At 37.4% G+C, this 20,793-nt stretch overlaps 1 protein-coding gene across 1 annotated transcript; it reads left to right on the forward strand.

Moving 5' to 3' along the window:
- Window positions 1–550: 550 nt before the first annotated feature.
- On the forward strand, window positions 551–20,748 carry BMPR1A (bone morphogenetic protein receptor type 1A; the record flags this gene model as incomplete). Its single annotated transcript, XM_084264261.1, has 11 exons — window positions 551–617; window positions 10,692–10,854; window positions 12,734–12,836; window positions 14,177–14,276; window positions 15,350–15,449; window positions 16,299–16,443; window positions 17,178–17,370; window positions 17,746–18,043; window positions 18,774–18,949; window positions 19,562–19,692; window positions 20,623–20,748. The coding sequence occupies 11 exons, from the start codon at window positions 551–553 to the stop codon at window positions 20,746–20,748; spliced, it is 1,602 nt and encodes a 533-aa protein (XP_084120387.1).
- Between the last annotated feature and the right edge of the window lie 45 nt (window positions 20,749–20,793).

Raw genomic sequence — 20,793 nt, forward strand, 5'->3', positions numbered from 1 at the left:
ACATGGTGTTGCTTTTTCCCCCACAATATTTGATTTTTAAGAAAAATAGTCTTAAGTTTTAATTTCTTGAAAGAATATATTTTTCAAATTTACGTGTTGATCTGTTGAATGTCATCTGAGATAGCTGTATGTAAGGATAAAGTACATGGCCGTGACTAGTGAGTTAACATGTCTGATGTTTTCAACAGGAATGTATAAACATTCCTTTGTGCTATCAGAATGTGTATTTCAGAAGAACCCCACTCTTCAGCTGGATAGTAAATGTTTTCTGTTACTAATCTTAATGAACATATGCATTTTTAATTATTTTTTGCAGCCACATCAATGTACTGAAAATTGTTACAGGTTGGGTTTTTTTTGTTTCAGAAATGCAAGTTGTCTCTTAACACTGTTTTACCGTATCTTTCAGGAAACGAAGTTGGAAAACTTGCAAGAGCATCTTTGCAGTCAAACACCAAATCTGGTATTAGGCTTCACCGAACAGACTAAGCTTAACATTTGTCAAGCAGAAAGGCCAGTTGCCTTGGACAGGAAGGATTAAAAGTGAACAATGTCTCGATTGAGAGTTCATGAACGATTGCTTGGTGCCTACCTGCTTATCATTCTCCATGTTCAAGGTAAGTATGTACTAGTTGAAACAGATTTGTATTTTTCATCTCTGAGACTTTTATTCCAGTATTTGGGGTAGGGCGTTCTGGGGATTTTTGTTTAGGTTTTGCTGCTTTTTTTGTTTGTTGTTCTTTTGCAAGTAGGTGGTTTCTCTGACTGACACTTCCCTAAAACGGAGGACATTATGGTGGTCATACGTTGTTGTAGTACAGATTATAGATTAGGTCTGGTTTAGCTAGAGAAAATACCAGAAATGCCTAGTACACCATGGAGCAAGTTATATGAACAGCAGAATTGAAGGTTTGACTTTCTGAATTTTTGTTCAGTTCAGATAAATTTTTATCCCCTTAAGTTTGACCCACTGAAGAAAGGGCAGTGTGCAGTTCCCCATACCTTCTAATGCCCCTAGCATCAAGAGATAGTGTGGCATAACTAATCTAAATAAATTTGTTATGCCTACATGATGGGCTGAGGTCAGGCTGTGGGATGTTCACAATAGCCTGGGTTTCAGTTAGTGAAAATACTCGTTTGTATGTCTTCCCAGCCACCAGTTGTCAAAACCTTCTGGAAATCCAGTTATCACTAGGACTTATAACTCCTCTGTCAAATTGGGACAAATTAAAAAGGAAAGCATTGGGAACCAAGCAATGTGACTATCTCATGCTCTATCAGGAATTGAAGTTCAAGTATAAAGATTATAACTAGTTTGAGGGAAAATCCATTTGATTATTATTTGTTTACTCCGTAACAGCAGCTGTACCTGGCAGGTCTCATTCTTGTAGTTTAGAGACGTGTTGGAATAGCAGAATGGTGTCTGAGCTGTCAGTGGTATCACGTTCTCATGTCTGGGAGATGAGCAGTAGTGCTCTGCATGTCCATCATACATGTCCATCCATAATTGGTCTCTGCGTAGGATTTCTTGTTCTCCCAGCTGTGTCCCTCTCTCATGTTTGAGTATATAGAACTTTCCACATGTTTCCAGGGAAATAGTCAAGACTAATTTGGCCCTGCTGTTTTATTTAATACCTGAATATGAAAGGGCTTATATTCTCTTTCCATACAAATATATCAGTTATTGCTTGGTGCTTGATTTTATTTTGAAATATTTTTTGAGCTATTTACTTTTAGGAAGAACAATTCAGCAAACCCGCTACATGGAGAGAGGAGGAAGCCTGTTAAGTACCCAAATGGCAGTCCTTATGTTCCATTTCTAGTGTGTACCTGCAATGTTAGATTAAAGGGTTTAGTGGAACTGTCTCTCTCAGGACTGTGCTTGATACACAGCTTGACAGCTGATTCTAAGAGCAGATTTAACGTGGGTATGAGGAAGCACTTAGGCAGAGTACAAGACTCTACCCTTAAACATAACCGGTAGAAAGCAGCAAATATAAATGACACCAAAGGTATTTTACCTGGAACTGACCAGAGATGAGCTGTCGAACACAGGTCTTGGTTTGAAGTTTTGCCATTGCAGCAAGGTTTTCAAGGTTGAAAGCAACAAAATTAACATAAATCTAGGATTTTTCCATCTTTGTTACATTAGTTAAGTTGGGAGAAGACCAACCCTTCCTGTTGTGGACATACAATTTTTAATTGACAAGAAATAGCTCAACCTACTTAGACAGAAATAGACTAATTGGAGTATAGTTTAAGTTTATTGTACAGATTTACAAGCTCTGTGGACACAAATCACAGTAAAAGAAATGTCGTGAGAGATTAGGAAAGAAATTGTCACTGTGAACGTGGCTAAGTATTGGAGCAGGTTGCCTGAAGAGCTTGTGCAATATTCATCATGCTTGGAGATACTCAAAACTTCACCAGAATGACTCTGAACAACCGGGTTTCACTTAGAAGTTTGTCCCACAGGTGACTTTTAGAGATCTCCACTCTGAAATACTCTCAGATACAGCATTTTGCAATGGAACTTGTTTTTACTGGCATTCTGGCAGTTTTGTTGCTGCTTGAAGAAGATAGCAGTTTCTTCCATTGACAAGGTTGGGAGTCATATGCCTTCCTCTTTTTACTGAAATCATGGTTCCCCCTTTTGCATCAGTTAATATTCAGTGTTTTACTTAAAGGCAAATAGCAACTGAAGGAACACTTTTTTTTTTGTCTAGACACAAATAGAAACAATAATACAAATACACTGGTCTTATAGTGACTTTAAATTACATTAACTCCATTCATGATGACATTTACTAATAATGTTTCAATATATTACTTCTAATAAATAATACAGTTTAATTACGTTTAAAGACCCTGTATGGTGGTGGGTTTTTTATTTTAAAGAAATTGAGAAATTGCCTTCTTTTAAGAATATTTCTGATTTTCAAATCAATATTGAGTGAGTTCTGAAAGTCATGGGAGCTTGCTGTCCTGTTCGTTCTTTGATGCAAGCTGCCTAAGGGCATGTCTTCAAACATGAAATATGCTTGATTTCTAGATGTGTTGAGTAGAAAAACAGTCACGTCACTCTGCTTGTCCCTAGATTCATGGAGGAGTTGTACTTGGAGGGGAGGAAAGAATAAAGTTGATAGTCATCAGGTATTTGAAATACTTACAAGAAAGGGGAGATCTGAAGTGAAGAGACTAGTAGGTGGAAATGGAAAGTGGAAAGAATAGTTTCAACAAGGAAAAAATATACAGGTTGTTACCAAAATACATCATAAAGAAACCAGTAGATGTGGAGAAGACGCATTATATGGGGCTGAAGAAAATCTGTGTGATTTACAGAAAGAGGAGGGTAAAGCAAAGAAAGTAGAAACACCTAGTGTGTATACTTTCATTGGCTGACACCCAGGTTCACTCCCTCCCTTGCTTTGGAGGCTTATTCAGAATGGTAGGAATTTTGGGGCTTAACAAGACCTGGGAGGATGATAATACTAAGTGTGTCTGTAGACGTGCACACATATATGCACACCAGATTCCCTAATAGGGAACTAAAAAGCAAGTGGTTGCATGTGGTGATCAAAGTGAGAATGTTCTTACAGCAGCAAAAAGCAAGAGGCAGTTCCATGAAATTACTGGTGAACAGCTGCTGTTTCTCAGGTCGGTTCTATGGAGCAGGGGACACACAGTGGTTAGCCTTTGGCTTGTATCTTCTGTATAGCTTATGGGACATTTTCACTTCTATTGAGAAATGATAGAAAATAAGCCTGGGTAGCAGATGGCTAGATTTAATAGCAGTCTTTCCAAGAAAAACATTGCGTTTCCTTTCTCACTGTGGACCTGTGCCTTGCTCCGCATCTTTATCCAACTACTTCTGCTCGTCAAAGGCAAGAATTTATCAGCTCCAGTTGCAGCTGAAGACTGTGGTAAATATGCTTTTGTCTTCCTGACAGTGCAGGTTTTTAGTTCAGAGAACCACATTTATTTCAAAGTAGAGTTCTTTCTATGCTTTTATAGTGCATCAGTAAGGATAACTAATCAATGTATGTAACAGAGTAGTTAAAAAACTTAATGTGTATTTAAATACATTCTTCTAAATTTCATACTTTGTTAGTCAGATGTACCGTTAGATACATGGTCCATCACCTTTATGTTTTCTTCAGAGACACCACAGAAGACCAGTGTTTTATTCCTTGTAAATGAGTTGACTAAAGATGTGCTAATAGCATCCAATATGTATTTTTAAAAGATACTAAAAGTTATATTTTAAAGCAATTAGTGTTAATATTAAATATTAAAATGGACTTATTAAAGTGGGCAGTGTCCATTTGTGAACTGAAAAAAGTCTGTTGAGATTTGATTTCTCTGTTATACTTTCATTTATTCAAAGATCTTGTACAGAAATAAATATTACTTTACTCTTGTGCATTTTCTGAATTTCAGGTGAAATAGCTTCTAAATTTAAACATATAAACTGATCTGAAATGAAAGATGTTAAAGTTTGCAGAAGGAATTCAGAATTTTCAGAAGCTGATCCTGCTTGTGGACAGTGTAGTGATTTCCCCAATTAATGGCTGCATCTGTTAAAACATGGGCAGCAAATGTGTTAAATATTTCTCTGATTTAAGTTAGTGTAATGGATTGCTAAAAGGTTATAAAATTTGTGATTATAATTTAGGTTTAGTTTTAGGAACATTTATTCTTTAAATGTCCGTTTAATTTAAACTAGAATGCAATGCACTTTTTTAAAAGTGAAAAACTCATAAAATTTTTGTCTTTGGCTTTTATATTGAGTACATAAGAACAGAGTAGCCTTCAGAAGTGATTTTTTGGGGGCAGGAAGGAAGTTGAGAGCAGGGACTGGGAGTTGCTGGTTGTGGGGGGTAGGGACTCCCTGTCTCTGTTGAGCACTGGTGGTAGCTTCTGGGAGAGCTGGAGGCTTGTAGAGATATTAAACGAGTAGCCTGGGAACATGCTGTGATTTTTAGGAACCAGTTCTGCTAGATGGAGCTACCTCTAACATGCCTGGTCTTTGGAGATCACAGGCTTGATATATAGAAAAGCACTATAGCAAGAATTATGGTTAAAACACCAGACACAGAGCTCATGGAAGTGTTTATGCTCTTTCCTTTGCATTCATAAAAATATTTTCTAAATTATTTTGTGTTTTAAGAAATAATACTAGTGGTTTTTTTCAAGCTTTATCGGTTGTACCGAGGTTTAATTCATGTAGCAGTATATGTTAAATCATCATAAAAGCTTGTGACAGACAGAAAGGTTGAGTGGATGATTTTGCAGTATCTGCATCTGAAAGAAAGAAAAATTAATTTAAAACTACCCTATAAAAATTTCAAGGTATGTCTTTGTCATAAGGAAGGCAGATCAAATATAAAGAGCTTTGGTACAACTTTCATCTTGTATGAAAAGAGCCCAGTGTGGGTGAGCCCTGAGTATCAGCTTGCCCCAGCAAACAGCTTTAGCACCAGCAGGAAGGCTGGTGGTGGTAGTCTTCTGACAATGATTCTTTTTATTTAAATATTGAGTTTCTTGGGTTTTACAAGCTTGGATCAGAATACCTACAGAGGAGTGTTGAGAGTACTGTAGTGCTGCTAGATTAAGTCCCTTTTGAGGATAATGTACTCTGGAATAGCAATGTTGTTATGTGGAACATGTATATTATGAATTTAGAAAGCTATTGAACAACTTGCATACTGTAGGCTATTAGTTCTACCATTGCAATTTTATTTGGAGAGGCAGAGGAGATACAGTTAAGTAAGAAATTCTAGGCATAATTTGGCTTTTGTATCCGTCTTTCACTTACTGCTCTGTCTCAGCATTTCTTAGTAGAGCTGGTTTATTATGGGTCTCACAAATCTTTTCTTAGATCAGAAGACTTAATGAAATTACATATGTATCCTGGCATTGAGTTGCAACCAAGTTAGCTTAGTTTTCCGTGGTTGATAACACTTTGCTGTCACGCACAGCACCTTTTAAAGATGAACCATATTAATATTAGCACTTGAACCCATGCTTTCAAGTAGACTTACGTTTCTAACCTAGTGGAATTTTTACTGTGCTGTGCTGCTTTGAAATACATTTTATAGTCTTCACTTATTTTCTGGGATTGGAAGTAGTTCTTTGAATAATTTCTATTTTTGATTAAAGGCTGGATATGATCTATTGGCAGGCGTTGTTCCTTTTCATTAAAAAAGGGTTTAATTTTAAACAGCCATTTAAATGTTGTCTTACCTGTAACATTAGTTCATGCTTCTAGAAATTTAAAATTAATGCAGCATGTATGAGACAATGTTGTGATGGGGCCAAACAAATGATGAACTGGGAAATTGAAGTCACATCAGCTGATTTCTTTTTACTGTCTTAGACTGTGGTTACGTGAGAAAAATGTTCTAGCTCACCATTACTCCGATATTTCATTGAATATTGTGAGTTTTTGAAATGTGGGAAAAGACAAATTGTAGAGCAGTTTGTACGTTTAAAGGTATGTGATAATATCATTCTCAAGGCTGGACAAACAGGCTGAAACTGGTCCAGGATCTTGAACAAGTTGTCTGGTGTGTGACAGTTCATTTGCCACTAAGGTATAATATTTTGCCTCGACAGCCCTGTGCAGTTTTACAGGTAGAGGGTAGGAAATAATGGAGAGAGAAGCTTTGCTGTGCCTGAAATCTCTGGGTGCTGTATTTCAGTGCAAACCTTTTTCTTTTGAAGCTGTGAGTATTAATGCATACCTCTTATTTCTTTGAAGGTTATGTAAGGTCTGTGTATGTGTGGTTTTTAGCTGCACCCAAGAGCCAACAACTGCAATGTGTTGTGGAGAACAAGCCATTAATTACATCATCAAGTACTGTAGTGTCACAAGATCCCTAAAACATGATCCTCCCTTTCTCAATCATTCTCCCAGAAGGAAGATAAAGCAGTGTGCATGTTTGAGAGGTGGAGCTCTGAGGGTGGGGGAAGATGAGAGCACTGCTGCAAGAAGGTTCAGGTGGTTCCTGAAGCAAGATGTCATTTAGACCTATCCTTCATTCAGTCTTGTGCATTTATCCTGTGTCTGTTCAACCGGGAAAACTAGCAATGAAACATCCTTTGACCATGTTCAGATCTTATTTTGCACTCTTAACATCTCAGGTGAATGCAAGCCAAGTAATTTTATATACCCATTCCTGTCCCCATACGTAGCATCTTTCATATAGACACTAATATTTCTAGAAATGTTGACAATTATTGTAGTACTGGGGTAAAGTATACAGTTTGGGATTTATATCTAGACAGGAACTATTAAAAACTTTGTTCTGAAGTGCACCCAAACAGTCTCAAAATTTTCCTTTTTCTTCCTTCCCTGGAATTAAACTCCCAGTTAAATTAAAAATTCTCTTTACAGGCTTAGAAAACAAAAGTTCAAGAGTGAAGCTTTTGTTGTTGTTGAGGGGGTGATGGTGGTGTTAGGTTGTTTTTTTTTTCTTTTCTTCCCCCTGCACCAACTCCCCTTCTTTGTGCAATTAAGATATTACTTGTGTTTTAGTTTTGAGTGTCTGGGTTATGGTGGAGAAGGGGGACTGCAAGAACAGACAGAAGCTCTCTGCAGACCCCGCAGAGCAAAAACCAGCTGTCTCAAGGCCAGCCAAGGCCGAGCCCATCAGTGATGGTCACAGCACCTCTGGGAATCACATTTAAGAAGAAAAAAACTGCAGAAGGGAGTGAGAGGACGTAAGAAACCACAGGCGCCAAGGCCAGGGAAGAAGGTGGAAATCAAGGTGCTCCAGGTGTCAGAGATTCTCCTGCAGCTCGTGGAGAAACCCATGGTGGAGCAGGTGGAGACATGCAGAAGATGCTGTGACCTGCGTTGGAGCGAGCCTCTCCCAACACTTGCATACCATGGAGAGGAACAGAGATGCAGAGAGAAGTGAGAGACCCACACCAGAGCAGGTGTGGGGAAACGGACACGACTTGTGGCTCTGTGAAGGACCAGGCTGGAGCAGTCTCGTGAGAGACGTTGTGATTTATGTCTGCCCACCATAGCAGTGACCCACACCGGGGCACCTGGGGAAGAGCTGAAGCCCTGTGGGAAAGGTCTCAGGTTGGAGAAGTTTGTGGAGGACTGTCTCCCATGGGTGGGACCCCCTGGTGCAGCAGGGGGAGGGTGCGTGGAATGAATGCCCCCCACCCCACCAGCTAAAAAGGAAAACAATCCTGAGGAACTGACTGAAACCCCCACTCCCCCATTTGCTGCCCCTCCCTGTGCCACAGTCGGGGGGGGAAGAAGGGAGAGAAATCATGACTAAAGTGAAGCTTTCTAAGAACGGAGGAGGTGGAGGGAGGTGCTTTAAGGTCTGGTCACACTTCTCATCACCCAACTCTGGTGTCACTTGGGGGTGCTGGGCAGTGTCATAAATTAATTTTCTTTCCTGTGTTCTGTGTTGAGTCTGTTCTGCCGGTGACACTGATTGTGGAATGATCTCTCCCTGTCCTTGTCTCAACTCCTGAGCCTCTCAATAAATATTTTCTCCCTTGTCTGTCTGAAAAGGGGAGTGATTGAGCAACTTTGGTGGGCATCTGGCCTCCAGCCAGGGTCAACCTCCACAATTTGTAAGACCAAAAAAAGCTACCATGGAGTATTGTTTCTCATTTGCATTACAAATATAGTGAAATTGTACTCTGTTTTTGCTTTAAGTAAAAAACTTTGCCTATATAAAATAGACAAAAGACAGAGGTTCTGGTTCTTTGAAAGTGCAGTTACCTATTTTGGATTTTATTTGGTATGGGTTCTTCATAAATCTTATAATAAAATCCATTATAATAAATGAAGAGAAAAAAGGTACTCATCTCACTTTTAGTATAAAAGGTCAGTATAGCTGTAGTCATTCTTCAGTGTTAGCTTACAAAGAATAAGTACTGCTTTAAAAGATCCCAGACCTGCATAAAAATGTTGTTCTGAGGCAGGAGAAGCTATGCACTAAAGGTTCCTTGATTTCCCTTATAATGAATGGAAAAACTGCTGCATTCAGTGCTCAGGGCAGGAAGATGGATGAATGACTGAGAGACATAGACTTTAAAGTATTCAGACATTTTTACATGTGGAATGTCTTGAAAGATAAGTGGTTTTTTATAACCTTAATTAGGAAAGATACTTCAGTAGTTCAACAAAATTACAAGGAAAGATAGTATTAGTACATACACAGTGGCTTTTCCTTTAAATATTAAGTAGAATTACCTGTTCTCTGAGCAGGTAAGTATCTCATAAATGTGAGTACAGAATATTGTGTAACATCTGTAGCACAGTATTAAAATGTGCTTTCAGTTTAGGCTAGGAAGAAATCTACAGAAAGAGGGGACATGGAAGAGCTGCTATTTCATGCTCACAAAATTCCTGTTGGTTAAATTGGAAATGCCTGTCTCACAGGTCAAGTCTGTTATTCTAGCACTGGACCTTTCTTGTGAAGTCTCTGTTATATCAGGGGATATTTAACTGAGGCATTGCTGAAGTACTGTTTGAAAACTGCATTTCAGATAATACATGGTGAAGTGATTTGAGGGTTTAGGTAAATGGTTCTGTACTTTCTTAGGATGTACTTTTAATTTTATCTGGAAAAAAAACAGTTTCATTGTTTTCAGGGAAATTACAAAATTTCCCTCCCACGGGAGGGGAAGTCTCCCATAGAGACTTTACTTGCTATAAATTGTGTCAGTGCAGGTGGTAGTCTGTTTACAACTCTTACAGCTTTATTTGGTTCACATCTTGAGGACTTAGAGCCAAGAATACTGTTAGATGATGGACAGAAAGAAACTTTCTGTTGATAAAATTGTGTGATGAAGCTGGAGGAGATGGATGATGTTCTCATATAGTACTCATAATGCATATTTCCATATGAGGCAGATGATGTTCCTAGGTTGTTTTTTTTTTTTCCTGGATAATCTTTGCTAAGATGAAAACAGATGGAATTTTTCTTCTGAATGCTTATGTCCACAAAAGCACTTTAATAATATGAACTAGAACAAATGATGCTCAACTCTCCTACTGTTGAGAAATTGAGGACTATTTGGAACATCATTTAGCCCTATTTTTATTCTCTGAAAGCTCATTTGTGTGGATGTCCATGCTATTTACTGAAATTTAATTTGCAAACAAGATTTACTTTAGCTCTGTTTTGAAGTACTAATGCATAGAGAGATCAAAAAACCCAAGAGATTTTGGAGTTATTACTACTGTCCTATGAGACTGTGAATCCATAAAAAATTACTTCAGTTCAGAAAATTAGAAAATTGCATATTAAGTATGTTCAGTCATGCATAAAATTATACTGTTGTGGTTATCAAGTGGACAACATTTTGGTTTTCATAGCACATGAATGAGTGACGCTTTCTTCAGAAAATTCTTGCCAGTTACATCATTACTGTTCTGCCTCACCTTAGAAAGGGAAAATATCCTCTTTCCGTTTATATTGATTGTGGTTGGAAGGTCTGCAGGTAAGATAGAAAATATTTGAGCTAGATATTTCTAGAATAAAATTATAAACTCAAAGTTCTGCCATGATCTTGGAATAGGAGGTTCTTACATTCTTGTATAATCCAGCTATTTGTTAATATAATTACTGTGTTGTTCTATTATGCCAGTAAAGTTCTTGAACAGTTATCAGAGATGTTCTTCAGTGTTTTTTCTTTTTTCAAATATTCAGGTCAAAATCTACACAGCGTGCTGCATGGCACAGGAATGAAGACAAATCCTGACCAAAAGAAACAAGCAAATGGAGTGACACTCGCTCCAGAAGACACCTTACCTTTTCTTAAGTGCTACTGCTCAGGACACTGTCCAGATGATGCTATTAATAACACATGCATGTAAGTATTGTGTACAGGATGGAAGAGGCTCTTTGAAGAGGCTCATTTTTGGTTGTGAGAGCAAACTCTCACTGGGGTATTGACTGAGGCTCTGTCAAGTAATTGAACAGTAATTGATTAGAAACTCAGTGGTTCTTTGGAGAGCTGAGCACTAAAACCCACTGTCACCTGCATGTAAACAATACTACTTTCACCACACTGTAGAACCATTTGCAGCTGGTCATTTTGCCCCCAGCAGCTGCTTTGAAGGACTGAGGTTTTTAAGTAACTAAGGTGTAGCATTTTAATACTGGATAAGTATTAAATGACCTAAACCTTCTGATACAACCACCTGCTTGGTCTAGTATTTCTTCACCTAGCAGTCAAAAGGTAATGCTGCCAACATAGCTGTTTACTGAGAAGTCTTGTTGCATGTTCATTAGTTGCCATTTACTAGGGAAAGGCGGGGGAGGGGGAAGAAAAACGTCTGAACTTGTAGGGACATGAGGGTGGTTTGAACTTCGATAGACATTAAGGATCATAAGACTCATACATTGATTATGTGCTTGTTTAAGATGTTTTTTTCATGTTGTGAAATGTCCTTGGTTTTCCTTTTTTCATTTGCAGTTCCATGTTTTAAGACCCTTCTGTTTTCTTACTTAAGAATGAGCACAGAGATACGTAACAGAAAAAATAGTATTTGCTGTCTTTAACACATAATTTTAAGTCTCTCAAAAGCTGTCACTTGGTGGATGAATCAGTTTTTGTGGAACCCAAGGAGGTGGATACTGCTATCTTTTTAAATGTAAACACAGGTTGTATTTTACAAACATAGCTTTGTACCTAGAAAATGTTCAGTTATGATCCAGTATTTTGTCTTTCAGTTCCTTTGGCTTTTATTTTTTTTTCTTTTTATTGCCCTCTAGTGTATGCAGTCGGTATCGGCCTTACTCATTTTTTGTCTCTGACCTAATGGCTGCATCAATATCCTGATAATAAAGCTGTTACTTAATAACACACATGCAGTGTTTGTGTGCAGGGTATATTATGGCATTATAGGTTCCAAATCTGTGTTTCTTTACGTTCGTTTAAATTTTTAAAAATTTGCAAACAGAGATATTTCTGGATCTGTTTCCCTTAGTATCTGTGTCAAGGGAATGAATTAATTTTGATTTATTTACTAAAATCTTGACTTTTATAAACATTGAAAGCACAGACCTACTATTGTGAATTGGTTTGTGTTTCCTTGCAAATACTATTCAGCTTTTCATGTAGTATGGAAATTAAAGCATTTCTATAATGAGATAATGGAGAATTAAAGTGACTTTAAAAAAAAAAAACAAACCCAGAAATTATCTGTTTGTTACTGTCAACTTCAGAAAGTGACTTGGGGGATTTGGTTGTTTTGCCTCAAGGGCTGACTGTTTGACAGAGCTTGTGTGGGAAAAAGTGTAATTCAGCTTTTGACCTTGAAGTAGTTGCCTTTCACATACTGGGGATTCTGGGAGTTCATCATTTTAGTGTCAAGAACAGACACAAGTGAACTTTATCTTTTTCTTTTTTTTTTAATGATTTATAAAACTGTGGTCAGTAAGCCTGTTTTCAGTCAGATCTGTGTTCTTCCAGCACTTCACTTGTTCCTGAACAAATGCATGTGTGTGTGGTCGGATAGAAGGGGGGGTATGTGAGGAAGTAGAAGACAATATTCAGGAGTGAACATCCCTACAGTGTTCTAATTGAAAATATGTTTATTCTCAAACTGAATGGTAACCACTTTATTAAGGAAAAATTTTTCTAGATATTGCCATTTTACAGTATCCTTAATGAGTTTGTGGTCAACTAAAGCTGCGTATTAAACAACAAACATGTTGGTAAAACACAACTGATATATTCATTCCAGAACTAACGGGCACTGCTTCGCTATCATTGAGGAAGATGAACATGGAGAACCCACACTTGCTTCTGGCTGCATGAAGTATGAAGGTTCAGACTTCCAGTGCAAGGTAAAAAAAAATACAAGATGCCATTGTGAAATTCTGTATGACAGACAATTGTGTGGGGAAGCAGCATAAGCAGCACAAATATCTGTAGTTTACAACTGCAGCCATAGAATTTTGCATGTTGCCATTTACCACCGAGGACAATGGAACTGAACAGTCATGGGTGAGTAGTGACAGAAAGGACACTTAAAGGTCATTGAGCAAGGATTGGAATAGCTTGTTGGGGTTTTCTTTAAGTTGATTATTCTAATTTGAAAATTCCTGTTTTCTTCAGTTTATTTGACAGAAGAGCGTGATAATGATGAATTGTTTTCACAGAGCACACACCAGCTTCCTTAAACTGTGCATAGATGTTCATGAAACTTTCTCAAATATGTATGTTTTCATGTCTGACATTTAACTTTTCCCCTTTCTAGAAGTTGTGTATCATTAATTGCATGAATATAACTTCCTTTTAATTCAGAGATGTGTAATTAAGATGATCGCTGCCTTTAGAACTGAAAACACATTTAATAAAGCAAGTATTGGTGTAGAAGACAGGGATGTAGTGCTAGCTGGGCAAAGGAGTACTGCTGTGAAAGACTGGATTTTACATTTTCTTTTGTCACATTCACATTAAACAGAGCTTTGAGAGATAATCACCAGCTGGGTTGCTTCTTTCCCTGTCCCCAAATGCCAAATCACTGTTCTGGATAATCGATTTTAAATCTCTAGAGCTTGAGCTTCTATATAATGTAATTGTCAGTACCGCTGCTTTTTGGAAATAAGGTTGACCTTAGTTACAGCTCTAAATGTTCAGGGTTACTGCAAATCAGCCTTGAGGTGTTATGACCACCTCCTGAAATTGTGCTTATATTTATTAGTGTCTTCAGATTTACTTCCATGCCCCTCCATCTTTTATACAATGTTCTGAAGATGGTTTTCAAGCAAACACTGCTGCTATGATGAGTGCAAGACAAAAGCTACTAAAGGGATCGTGTTTTTTTTTTCTGAACAGCAGTATTTATTTAACATACAGTTAATTGCTTTTTACTGATCTTTTGCAATGTATGAAATAGCAACTTCAGTAGGAGCCATCAATCTCTGTGCACCAAGCAAAAAGTTCTGTGAAAAATATGAACAGAGAACATAAGCACCCAGAGAGATTAGATGGTGCTTCTCTGCCACTGTGAGGTTGTGTTATACATTAAATGGTGAGGTTGAACTGTTGGGGTAGGAGGACGACACGTGTTAATAAAATAGCTTACATTTCAGTCTGTGTTTTGTTACATTATTAGCATCACCTACATGGTTCTATTTGATCACTTCAAAATCTCAGTGTTTATTCAATTCTCCCCCAACAGGACTCACCTAAAGCACAATTACGTAGAACAATTGAGTGCTGTCGGACTGATTTCTGCAATCAGGATTTACAGCCAACATTGCCACCACTTGATAGTACAGGTAAACAGCTCCCAGGTGTTTACACTGCTACTACTAAATGCTATGTGGATTCTATTCTTATTGATCAGCAGATAAAAATAAGGAGAAAATGAAACTGCAACATTGAACAGATCTGTTTTTTCTTTACTAAGTAATTTTGATATGAAGCTCTCTACTACACTAAATACTCTTCTAGTTTTCCTCTTCTGATGCTTCCTAGTTAATCTTTTCCTCCATCATCACTCATGGTATTTTTATTCTCTTACTCAATTTGCTCATAGTTTGATCGGTGTATGATCTTTTTGGTTTTATTCTGTTTCTTGTTTTTTCTTCTTAAAATTGTTTTCTTAATCTCTGATGTGCTTTTGCTCTGGTGAACGTATCTTTAAAAAAAATTAGTTGTCTACGGTAAATTTATTGTCTCTGTTTTTCCCACTGAAAATAGTTTTTTCATGCACTTACATATTCATTGCTAGACAAGTTGTAGTGGTTTTACCTTCTGAGAATCGTGCTGCTGTAAAACCTTTATTTGTCTTAGCAAACGAAGAGTCAACCAAAACCAACAACTCTAAAATCTTCAGTTGAGTCTCATTTCGTTGTCATCCAAATGAAATTATCCCTGCTTTTCTGGCATAAATGATTACTTTGATACTAAACCACTATTAAATTTGTGTAATTTCATATGAATTGATGTATTATACACTTCAGCTGTCTTGCACCTTTCTGATATTTTTACAAGCGTCTCTGCACAATGTCACAGAATCACAGACTGGCTGAGGGCTACACAGGAGCTCTGGAGGTCATCTGCTCCAACCTCCCTAGCATCGGGTACACAGGGTCCCTAGCAGGACCTCCTTGCACCAGGTACACAGGTCCACATTCAGATGACTTTTGAATATCCCCAAGGAGAGAGACACAACCCCCCCCCAGCCTCCTTGAGCAACCTCTGCCAGTGCTCGATCACCCTTGCAGCATAGACATATTTGCACCTATGTTTCAGTTTGCACACATTCACATACACAGTATATGAAGATATCATACTTGAATAAACTGTTCACAATAGCTGTTGAATTAATAGACTCTTTTTTTAATAGATGGACTCTTTGATGGCAGCATTCGTTGGATGGCAGTGTTGATTTCTATGGCAGTCTGCATAATCGTCATGATCATTTTACTTAGCTGCTTTTGTTACAAGTAAGAAAAACATTTTATCAGCAGTGTTTTTAATTTCCCAAATAAGCATAAACAGAATGATTATTTTGTAAATGTGTTAATCATTGTATTGCTGACAAAAATAGATTGGAAGTGAAACCGTTGTCAATTTCACGTGGCTGTGGATAGCATATACTAGGTAAAATGCAATGTTTGCAGCATAAAATTTAAGTGAATTTGAGCCTTTCCTCTGGCTACAAAGTATTTACTGTTTTCTAAGCTACATATAATTATGATGCTGTAGCATTCTATGAACAGGAATTCCCTGATGCTTTTTGTGTTTCTGGAACTCCAGTCACTATCATTAATTGATAGATAAATTCTGTCTGCTTCTGAGATTTACCTTTGTAAAATGCTTTTGCAAACCTAAAGCAACAAGAATGTTTCAGAACTTTTCCTTTTTCTGCTGTGTTTCAAAACTAAATGACCAGATAAGCCTGCTTCTGTCAGCTCTAGCCTTGTGCTAGAGATGTCGTTCTAGCAGTTTCAGCAGAATATGCAAGTCACAAGCTCACCTGCTATGGTTCAAGGATCAGGCTGTTAGTTTTAAGCAAAACCAGCAGTGTAATACTGTCTGTGAATGGAGTATTAAAAATGCTGGATTTCCACCTGACTCACAACAAACTGATGTGTCTCTGCATGCATTACAACTTTTAACATTAAAAAAACCTATGCAAGTTACATTTCTTTAAAAATAAAAGGTACAGAATTTTTTTTGTTGTTGCTGTTTTCTTAAAACTTTTATGTTTGAATAGCTTTTTCCCTAGCTCAATTTACTACATAGTTTGGAGAGTGTTTTGGAGTTCAGCTTCACTTCTGTTACTTTTGCAGGCATTACTGTAAGTCGATGGCAAAGAGGCACTGTTATAATCGTGACCTGGAACAAGATGAAGCATTTATTCCAGCTGGGGAGTCATTAAAAGACCTTATTGACCAGTCACAGAGTTCTGGGAGTGGATCAGGACTACCATTGTTGGTGAGTCATAAACTAAGATTTTTCTTCACTGAGCTTTCTGTCCATCAAATAAAAAGTTTGGTTTGTTCCTGATGCCTAGAACAAAGTGCTCTATCTGTATACTGTGGTAATTATTTTATATGCAATTACTGTGAAAGATACAATACAAACAAAACATATATGGAAACCCATCTTTACATAATTAAAATGAAGTGCAAAATTAGGTTATATATTAGGAAATCTGGCATCAGCAACATTTTTTTTCAAAATTTAGAGCCTACAGACATTAAGATAAAAATGCTGTGAGTGGGTAATGCAAATATTGAAGTTAATTAACTCAAAGATACTTTTTTCTTAGTGTCCACTGTTAGATAAAATAGAATTTATTGCCTGGTAGTTGTTAATAATCTGCGATTCATCATCCTATGTAATACATGGATAAAAATTTGCCAGTGAGACAGATGACTAATTATTTCTAAAATAGAAGCAACTGGAATGGAAAAGAATGCATCAAATTTAAGTAGGAAGTCGAGCTTATTTAGTCTTTCTGGGTTTGTTACACAGCTCTTCCTTGGAGGCTGCAGTAATGAGTTTGAAATGGGAATAATAGAAAATAATATAGAACAAATTTTACAATAGAATCAGAATTCAAGGCAATCTGTACTTGAGAGGCAGCTTGTTCAGGTGTTTTGGGGTAATTGCTGTATTTCCCACCTTCACCTCTATTTTTTTTCTGTTATTTTTTTCTCCCTTAGGTTCAGCGCACTATTGCCAAGCAAATACAGATGGTGAGGCAAGTTGGAAAAGGACGATACGGTGAAGTGTGGATGGGCAAATGGAGGGGTGAAAAAGTTGCAGTGAAAGTGTTTTTTACCACAGAAGAAGCCAGTTGGTTCCGAGAAACAGAAATATACCAAACTGTGTTAATGCGGCATGAAAACATCCTTGGTAAGGAAGTGAAGTGGTACATTGGCTACTGGAGGGTGGAAGAGTGGGAGTTCTTACTGGGTGGCTTGAAGGGTATATGGCAGCTTCTGTGTAATAACCAGATGGGTGTCTGTTATTGTGCTGATAAAATACTGAAACATGGGTAGAATCTTGCTGCTCTTTTTTGGAAACGTGTCTGCAGTCTCTCTGCTGGAAGACTAGAATGGTGACCTCGTGTATAGGAAATCTGAGATTTAACATTATTAGTTTTTCATAAGGGGAACAGGTATCTTTTGGTACAGTGCGAGGCAATGCAGCTTCAGGAATTCTTACTAAATCTGTTGCATTAAAAATGTATGTACAAATAAACTGTAACTTTGTTTATGTTTTTCATAGGTTTCATAGCTGCAGATATTAAAGGCACTGGCTCCTGGACACAGCTTTACCTGATTACAGATTATCATGAAAATGGGTCTTTATATGATTTTCTGAAATGCACTACACTAGACAACAGGGCTCTCCTCAAACTGGCGTATTCTGCTGCATGTGGTCTGTGCCATCTACACACAGAAATTTATGGGACACAAGGCAAGCCTGCTATTGCACACAGGGACCTGAAGAGTAAAAACATCTTGATAAAGAAAAATGGAACCTGCTGCATTGCTGACTTGGGTCTTGCAGTCAAGTTTAACAGGTAGATGAACAAATCCTCTGTAATGACAAAACTTTGATGCACCAGGCATCTAATTTAAAAGGAAGATGGACTGACTTCGTTGCATGCTTTCTGGTTTTTTTCAGTTTTGAGAGTAAAATTCCTCTGAATGTTAGTAAGCATCAAGGGGAAAATAGGTTGGGCTTGTGGAAAATAAAAGTAGCTTTGTAGAGGAAAGGAAGAGGAGACTAATTCATTTGTTATTCAAAACTGGATTTTCATAGTAATTGCTAGCATGCTGTTTCACAATAAATTATCTTATAGGAAATTTGAACTGTGTAAAAGGAGTCAAAACTTAATTGAAAAAGTAATACCAAAATAGTATTATTGAATACTTTTACTCAAGGTCAGTGAGCCAGAGAATTGCTGTTTGCTACTGTAGAGCCTGAATAAAACAGAAGCATTTGCGAATTATTTTCTAAGTTGTTACCAAATCTGCTCATCTTTATAGTGGTTTTTAATGCAGCTTTTTCATACGTGTTTTTAATGTCTGGCAAAAGAAGCAGTAAACTGTCAACTTCCACACTCACCATTATTTTTCTCATCTTTTTCTGGGAGGGACTATGTATTGTAAGTGTGCTGTTGAGAGGGAAATGGAAAGAATGCAGATTTTCAATTGGAGCTTTGTGGTGTGGCGAAGGCACCGTACGTGATTTCACACCATGTCTTGTAACAGCCCACGACTCACTAACTTCCTAATATTCTCCTATAGTGACACAAACGAAGTTGATGTTCCCTTGAATACTAGAGTGGGGACAAAACGTTACATGGCTCCAGAGGTCCTAGATGAAAGCCTGAATAAAAACCATTTCCAGCCATACATCATGGCTGACATCTACAGCTTTGGGCTGATCATTTGGGAGATGGCTCGGCGCTGTGTCACAGGAGGTAAACTTTTAAATCTTCTATATAAAATCTACCTGGCCCTTGTCTCACTTTAACAATATTTCTCTAGGTAATAATATAACAAGCCTGCTGTATCAAAAGCTCGTTTTATTTAGAAGCAGTAGGAACAGTCTGTCCAGTGTACAGCTTGAAAATTACTGAATTAAACAGTTTCAGTTGTTACAATTAAGCATCACAGGCTTTTTTCCTTGCTCAAAAAGCAGAGTGCCTGGTCTGGGAGAAAGAGTGGGATGCAGAGCTATTTCATCCCTGTGAAATGAAACTTTCAAAATGCAGTTGATAAGATTGTATTCCTTTGTTATGCTTTCATGCATCTCTGGTGTCATTCCATTTTCACCTTGGGTGTGTTTTTGACCCGTCCTTCCTTTTCTTTCATTCGTCTTTTGTGGTCTTACAGATCTTCACTTGTGTTCTCTTCTTTCACCTTATGCTTTCTCCCCATTTCTTTGTAGTGTGTGGTGGATTAGATTATGTCAAATTTTACATTTGGTATCAAAATGTAAAAGTCAAAATGGATTGCAAGGGATTCTTGTAGCTATTATACTTAATTTATTTCTTTTTTAACGGATCTTGTTCTTTTACCATTATCTCCAGGTATTGTTGAAGAGTATCAGTTGCCATATTATGACATGGTGCCAAACGATCCATCCTATGAGGACATGAGGGAAGTGGTGTGTGTCAAACGCCTACGCCCAGTAGTATCGAATAGATGGAATAGTGATGAAGTGAGTATGCTGAGAGGACAAATTAGTTCAGATTGTTCATTAATGTGGAAGGGTATTTTACTTTAATAAATACTAAAACATTGTGAAATAAGTGACATCATTCAGATATTCTGAGATTTTTAAAATCTCACAGCAACAATGGGAGAAAGATACATTTGAATTCTACTTAAAATGCATAAGTAATATAGTGTTTTCAGTGATGTTAGGGGAAGATAGCCCTAAGCAGCATCCACTTTAGACAGGGGAATATTTTTCAGAGATTTGATTGTAGCTAAAATTGGTTTTACTAGTCTTCCAGTATATAACTTACTGGGTTGTTGATAAAGTATTTTATGGAATATGAAAGAATTTCTTTGTCTTCATAGATTTCTTCTTTTTTTTCTTTTTTATTGGTATGTTCCAGGAAAAGCTATGATGTAGCTAAAGTATTAAATTTAAATTTTATTTTTTTGAAGGGCCACAGCTTGAACTGAGAAAATAAGATGCAACTTGGTTTCTTTTAGGAATTCCCTTTTTCTGTATTATTTTTTGACTGTTGAAAGAACTTTCACATCTTCATTTTCAATTAAAAAGGTCTCAACAGTTTTTTTGTGACATACATGGAGAATTTTCTGTTTCTTGCTACCATTTTTGTACTGCTGTTCTTGAGTAGTAATGATAAGTTCTGGTAATGCATCTTTGTGAAACAAAAGAGACCCTCCCTTTAGTTCCAGCTACAGTACTAGCAGGCAGCGAAGGGGCGAGGGCATGTCCTGGGTGGCTGTGGGTTTTCTTAGTTATTCTGTTCATAGTAGTTCTCCACCAGCAATTTAATAGAAAATGTAGACGTTGCACATTCGGGCTTAAAAGTTTTAAGATTTGGGCTTCACAGCAAACACCTCAGGCCTGTCAGCCCGTTGCAATACTGTTCCTTTGGTTTTTATTTTACAGTGTTTAAGAGCAATTTTGAAATTGATGTCTGAGTGCTGGGCTCATAATCCTGCTTCAAGGCTCACTGCCTTGAGGATCAAGAAGACACTTGCCAAGATGGTGGAATCACAAGATGTAAAGATTTGACACAGTAAATTGACATTGGAGAGCAAAGCTGGACTCCTAGATCTT

This window comes from Gallinula chloropus, assembly GCF_964237585.1.
Source record: "Gallinula chloropus genome assembly, chromosome: 5".
Classification (NCBI taxonomy): domain Eukaryota; kingdom Metazoa; phylum Chordata; class Aves; order Gruiformes; family Rallidae; genus Gallinula; species Gallinula chloropus.